The 7401-nt window shown below is 36.6% G+C and overlaps 1 protein-coding gene across 1 annotated transcript in view; it reads left to right on the top strand.

Moving 5' to 3' along the window:
* Nucleotides 1-6571, top strand: part of ZADH2 (zinc binding alcohol dehydrogenase domain containing 2) — a 10189-nt gene extending 3618 nt beyond the window's left edge. The window contains exon 2 of the mRNA XM_018555536.1: nt 5507-6571. Coding sequence (XP_018411038.1) covers nt 5507-6431 — 925 coding nt within the window. The 3' untranslated portion in view covers nt 6432-6571. The remainder of the gene's footprint in view (nt 1-5506) is intronic.
* Nucleotides 6572-7401: the final 830 nt, after the last annotated feature.

Raw genomic sequence — 7401 nt, 5'->3', positions numbered from 1 at the left:
GAATGATGAGTGAAAGCACCAGAATTAAATAGAAACAGTTGCATAATTGCACAGCTTAACAACTGTTTTTCATATTTGCTTATCTTCTTTAAAATTAATTAGCAATTGTATTTATTTATACACATATTTTTATTTGTGGTTTAGTGTTGCCAACCAATCATTTTTTTTAGTAATGTCATATTTAGATTTTGTTAAAAAAATTTTTGTAAAATTGTTAACAGTCGTGCTATAAGTACTTGAAAATGTTCTCGATAGGCAGGAAAGTTACCAAAAACATGTAAATGTAATAGTTCCTAATACTGCTAGCTTCCATATATCCTAAATCTTATTACTGGAATTTGTGTAAGCTGTGCTATAGAGGCTCTGCCTAGTACTTGTATTCAGAACAGACACAACAAATACATTAGGCACATTTACAGATCTAGGTGTATTTTGCAGCAAAACTCTGTACTATGCCTAATCTAATGGAGTCATTTTAACAGCTAGAGGATGCTGAGCAAAAATAAATAACAAAGGGTTAAACTGACTTTGAAACACCTGAGGGCAACCATAAGCAGATGACCTGTTATATCAGTCAACTGGTGGCTACCTGGAGTTATTCCTGTCTTCATGCAATGAGCATCATTTGCCTGTTTTTACATTATGCCTTTGACCCATGAAGGAGAGGAATTTATTGCACACAACTTTCATATGATGTAGACAGGTCTTGAATGTATTTTGCCCCAGTACTTTTATTTGTATGTTATATTTACAGGGCTTTCTCTTTTTTTCTCGGTGTGTAAATATATTTGTTTTGATTCAGATCTCATTTGTTTAAACATAAAGAAGAAACTTTCCTTGACAGTGAATGCATTTTCATACACTTGCTAAAAGTGGTCTTGTGTTTCTTTGCGACAGTGCCAGAGCTGGCAAAAAAAAGTGCATGAACCTACCATTTCCTAATCTTTAGTCTTAATCTTCCCTAAATGTATTCACTTGTTTTCCTGTATTGGTGAGTATTATTGCTGGCTTTATGCTTGGTTTATTTTAATTAAAATTAAAATGACATGGTTATCTTTTAAGTGACCACATAGGCACATAATAGCATTGAGGAAGGTTAAAACAATTGGTAGGAATTCCAGGCTGTGATTTATTGTTATTCCCCAGCAATTAACCCCCTTTACAGTTGGAGGTGCCTGTAGCTTGTTTGCTGACACTTCAAACACTGCAAGGGTTAATCTGCTGTGCCCCTACCTCTCCTCCCTCCACTTTCTTCCTCCCCACCTCCTTTTCAAAGAGGCAGGGTGGAGATGGGAGTGCTCCCTCTGGTCATTCAGTCCGAGATGTGTCTGCTGTCTGTGTTGTGATAGTGTGTCCAGAATTAAGCAATACTTTTTGTAAGCAAAGGCATTTCAGCCGTTCAATGGTCAATATAATTTTGTAGCTTCCGCTTGTATCCAGAAACATAGTGCAGGGGCCAGTCCCTACAGGAGACAGACTATTAAGTGTTAACCAATTAAACTTAAAATTATTTTTCCCAAGCTTTTTTTTTTTTCTTTTTCTACCGTCTGTTCAGATGACACTAGCAGTGTGGTGTCTGCTTTCTATGAAACTTTTCAATATTTTTTTAAATCTCCTTTTCTAATTGTTGATGCAAAATCACAGTGAATGCCGATCAATGTTTTACTTTGTAATTAGCAGCAATATTCGGTAACCTTCCTTGGAATGTTACGATTGCATAATATTCATTCATTTCAGGTAGGTATGTATCTGTTCTATATCAAACCTTTTTACTTTAATCATATCCCATTTGTCATTCATTTTCTTGTCTAATTTTTAGTAATTATAGGGGTTATTTACAAAAGGGCATAACTTTCATACCAGACTAGAAAACCCTTTGTTCGTCTCAGCAATCCAATCAGGTTAGGAGGAAAATGTCTCCTAAAAAATCTGAATTGATATTTACAGAAAACCTAGTGTTTTGCTGGTCTTTTGTGAAACTTTTGCCAATATTACTAATCAGAAATAGAAATGTTTTGTTATAACTTCCTGTTAACCATATTCTGTCAATAAACTTACTCAGTATAGTAACTCAAGCCCTGTGAATGAAATTGCTGTCTTTGCTGCAGGAAGTTTTTTTTTTGTTTTTTTTTACCAGATCAAGGCATTGCATATTGTTTCTAGTCACCAGACATTTTACTGGGAGTTGCGGCAACCACAATTGTAATTCTCTTTATTTTTAATCATGGTTTTAAATAGCTGAGTCTTCCATTACGCCTGTGAACTTTGTTAATACATCACTGAACTATGAACAGCAGTGCACAGGAATGCCTGAATAAGGGCTAGTCTGCATATCCTTGTGGCTATATAATAATCCCCATTTCAATAATAATCCTAATAGGCACCAAAGGTCCTGTTTTTACCTTTTGTCCACTAAAGAGAAGCTTAGGAAACAGTATGTTCTTCCTACTAAATCACTGAAATCTTATATATGTTCAGGGCCTGAAGAAGCATCAAGGGCTCTGTTTAACAAAGCCTTAGGGAGGTGAGCAGAGTTCATAGATGATTTGTAGCCAGAGACACCAATAAAATATGCTCTGCTTTCATGCATGTGTATTATCACATCCTTTGCTTTTGTTGTCCTTACCCATTTGCTGTCTGATCTCATGGCAATTGCCTAGGGCCTCTACTTTGCAGGGGCTCTGTAAATCAGGGTTTTTGCTGACTCCAATAAAACGCTTGTGATATCATCTGTTTTATTGCATTATAATATGTGTTGCTCTTAGGGTTAATACCGGGTTCACTGGGCATTTGTGAGCATCTAGCTATTAATGAGCAAAAACAATCAAACATAGAACTTACAGCTTCTTAGGTTTGAGAAGAGGTTGCTCTGGTGGAGAACCAAGTCAGCTTTATTTTAGATTCCACTTTCCAAATTATGTTGCTGATTAGCAATATGTACTGGGTCCGCTGGTTGAAACACTGCATGGGGAGCCTATGTACAAGTCTAAAGACTATTTACAAAGATGTATTACGCCCAATCAAAAAAAGCAAGTACTATTGAGAGAAAGGACTATCAGGGTTATTCACAAAAGGGTGAAGAGTTTGGAGAAGGCAGGAGAAGTGAACAATCTAGGACAACATAGCTGAAGTGGAAAGTGAGATGAATTGGAGGATTTTTCCAAATCAGCTATTCTGGCCTAGATTGTTCACTTCTCCTGCCTTCTCCAAACTCTTCACCCTTCTGTGAATAACCCTGTATGTGATCAATGTGGTCTGCCACTCCAACCTTCATTTGTTTTGAAGAAGTGTTAAACAAGTTGTAAGCATCCATCCGCATTTAGCCTTTAGGCACAATACAGAATTAGTACACAAAGTACCTGCAAATGTTGTGTGCCAGAAACGCACAATAAATGCTTTATTGTGTCCTTAAAGTAAACCTGTGTTGAGTAGGAAAACCCAGTCATTTTGAGAATTAGTTTTCACATGAACATCCCCCTCTGCCTCCCACAGTGCCATGTGCTTGATATTAGTAACATCACTTATGGGGCCAAGCACTTTCAAATAGTACTGTATGTGTTTGCATAGGGCTTGGGCACTGGATCAAGCCAGTAGGGGAGTGCAGCAAAAGTTAAAATTGGCATTTTATAATGCATCTTATGCGTGCATGAGCATAGCCAGTAAATATGGCAGAAAAAAGAAGTCTGATAATTCCACCTTCCAAGGTTTACCAATTTAACTTTAGTCTAACCCTTGAAATAAGGGATCTACGCTATATCAGCCAAATTAGTGAATCTCTACCAAATGGGCAGATGTGTTAATGGGATCATTCTCTTCCGTGATTTACCCTTCGTTATTTAAAGCAAAGAGTGTTCAATGATTTGGATCTGGATCCTTTTGAATATCATCTCTTTGTAGTTATTGTTTGTTTGCACTTTGCATGCTGCCATTATGACATTTCCTTGAGTACATGTACATACTGAGTGATTCAGGAGTGTCCCTGCCCTTCAGACAATTGACCAAAATACTTCAGAGCAGTATATACTTATTATTACCATTTCTATCGTAGCTAAACATCATGTTATTTTGCAACATTAGAAACCTTATTAATTTTTTTGTAAAAAATCTTGACAGAAAGAGGGTAGTTTTGGAATGATTACCTGTTTCAAGGAATAATCTGCATTCCTCTAGTGCCATTTGGGTTGGCAGAAGCATCTTAGGATGCCAGAAAATGGATGTTCTCTTACTTGGCCATGAAAGGATTGGCATGGCAGTGGCAAGGGTTGGCTATGCCATTCATATAAAGTTAGAGCGCTATTACTACCAACAGGATTTTGCAGCAGACACAGGAAGATTGTGGTCCCTGTCAAAGCTGCAAGATGTTTTGGTGTGTGCATGGGGTGGTTCCAAATAATTATAAAACTTGTATCTGACAACCTTCCAAGAGTGGTAGTTAAAGAAGTGAACCAATAGGATGGGTACATTAATTGAGATAAATAGGTAGGCAGCCCACACTGAATGCAAAGGGTAATTATCCGTGCCCCTCCTGTAAAAGCCAACTGCACCATTACGCCCCAGTATAGAGCAAATGTGGTTAGAAAGACAGCTTTACAATGTACTGTTCCTAAGTTATTATTATACAGGATTTATATAGCGCCAACAGTTTGCGCAGCGTTTTACAATTTAAAGAAAACATTACAATACAATTCAAGACAAGATGGTGAGGAGGGTCCTGCCCTTGAGGGCTTACAATCTAAAAATTGTACATGAAGTTGAATCTAATGATCACTCATACAGGCTACATTGGTTTTATTGAGATATCACCTGTTGTTACCAGTTACTCAGTAATGATCAGTTCTTACAAACTATTGAACTAACCAAAAATACCCTTTTCTATAATACAGTGTCATAACACAATGTCATACCATATAATGGATAAGATTAGGTCTGCTTGAAAGCAGTTTAATGTATTTTGACAGTTATATGCCAACACCCTTGCAAAGAGGCATGGGGAGAATTTTGGAAATGCATGTCAATTATTACAAAATTACACCAGATGCAGGTATTGAGATATGCATTATTATTATATTTCTTCCAACATTAGCAGGATTCATTTTAAGTTTTTGAGAAAACTAGGGTCTTTTATAAATGTGGGCCTTTCCTTGGCTGTAAACTAGATCCGGGAGAATAAAGCATCTGTACAGGTTCAAGTAGGAGGCCTGGGAGAGGGATACTTTTGTCATAGGCTTCTCAGTCAGGTGTATACCAGGATGAAAGACTCCCTTTTAATCTCACCAGTAATCTAATAAAAAGTTTCCCTTCAGTTCTACGTTTTCCTTTGGGTAATACTATGATTGTGGCAATCTGGTATACAATCAACCCGTATCTTGTTATGTAATACAAATTTGTAAGTTTTCAAACTCATGCAAGTTTATTCTGCTATGGACATTTAATGGCTTATATGTCATACTTTAGAATGCATTTTGAATTGTTACATTTATTTGTCTCTCTTCACTCTTTTATCTAGATACGTTGGTATCAATGCATCAGACATCAACTTTTCATCTGGAAGATATGATGCCTCGGTGAAGCCTCCATTCGATGTTGGTTTTGAAGGCATTGGTGAAGTTGTAGCCTTGGGACTGAGTGCTAGTAAAAACTTTGCAGTTGGCCAGCCAGTTGCTTACGTCCAAAATGGCTCCTTCGCTGAGTATACAGTTGTACCAGCTATGACGGCTATTCCAATTCCTTTGGTAACACCTGACTTCCTAACTTTTCTCATCAGTGGCACAACAGCTTACATCAGTCTCAAAGAGTTTGGGAATCTGAGTAAGGGAAAGAAAGTTTTAGTGACGGCTGCCGGTGGTGGAACAGGACAATTTGCTGTACAGCTTGCAAAACATGCTAACTGCTATGTAATTGGGACATGTTCTTCTGAAGAAAAAGCAGGATTCCTAAAATCTATTGGCTGTGATCTCCCAATTAATTATAAGGCAGAAAATGTTGCCTCTGTCATAAGGGAAAAATTTCCAGAGGGAGTAGATGTGGTGTACGAATCTGTCGGTGGAGAAATGTTTGATTTGGCTGTAAAATGTCTGGCCACCAAAGGCCACCTTATAATAATTGGCTTTATTTCAGGGTATGCCACTCCTCTAGGCATTTTACCCGTTAAAGAAGCAGCACTACCTGCGGTATTACTAAAAAAATCTGCTAGTGTCCATGGCTTTTTCTTGCCCCATTATATGTCTGAGTACAAGGAGGCCATTATGTCTTTGGTGACATTGCACCGAAGTGGGAAGCTAGTTTGCGAAGTGGACAATGGAGAACTATCTCCAGAAGGCAAGTTTACTGGCTTAGAGTCTGTTTTCCGTGCTGTAGATTATCTGTACACAGGGAAAAACATTGGGAAAATTGTAGTTGAATTACCTCACCTTGTCAACAGCAAGCTGTAAAAACAGAACAATGATATAAATCACAAAAGTAAACGGTACTTTCTGCCTGCAAACTCTAAAACATGTTGTCGCTAATAGAGAGCATATTAAAAAACAGTACAAGGGTGTTGGTAAAACGTTTTCAGTGCACAAAATAAAAATTACTTATTGGGACACTTCATTGTTGTTTCACAATTAACCTTACCAATGCCATAAAGAGAAAAATTCTAATTTGTCATATTCCTTCCCATTGATCTGCATAATATACGTCTAATATAATGTTTATTCTTGTTAAACTGTTGGCAGATGAATGTAATTTGTTATTGTTGATCTAGATCTATTTTTGGATATCAGAATAGGAATCTATTTTGGTCAAAATTTATGAGAAAATAAGATATATACTTTATATAACTAAACATGACCATAGTTTAATTCTATTGATGTTTTTGTTTTTTTTAGATTTGAAATATGTAAAAATAAATAAAAGTTGTTAAAGAGATAATATTAGTCAAATATGTAAATTAATTGGAGCATAGTGGTGGAATGTGCTGCCGGTTTCTTAAAACGTATTATGCTGCTACGCATAGCCATCTCTCTGTTTTCCCATGTTCCTTATTTTCCACATACTTCTGTACTCAGTTTCATGGTCCAAGAAACCTTTAAAAAACCACAAACAAACCTTTGTGTTTGTACATTTATGGGTTTTTTCCCTTTTGGCAGTGAGCATTGCCACCGAATAAAGGTCTTGCCAAGAGTATAGAGATCCCTGCAAAAAAAGCACGTTAGCTGTTCCAAATAAACTTGTGAGATTTGTACATTTCACATAACATTCTGTTTCAGTTTTACTTTAGAAATCAACCTATTGCCAATTTACTAGGCAGTAAATATACCGTTTGTCAAAAGGATGCTGAAATATAATGTTTATCATATATATATATATATATATATATATAGATCTATATATATATATAGATCTATATATACATCTATA

This window comes from Nanorana parkeri, unplaced genomic scaffold (genome assembly GCF_000935625.1).
Source record: "Nanorana parkeri isolate BGI_ZX_2015 unplaced genomic scaffold, ASM93562v1 scaffold200, whole genome shotgun sequence".
Classification (NCBI taxonomy): Eukaryota; Metazoa; Chordata; class Amphibia; order Anura; family Dicroglossidae; genus Nanorana; species Nanorana parkeri.
This window is presented reverse-complemented; position numbering and strand designations above follow the sequence as displayed.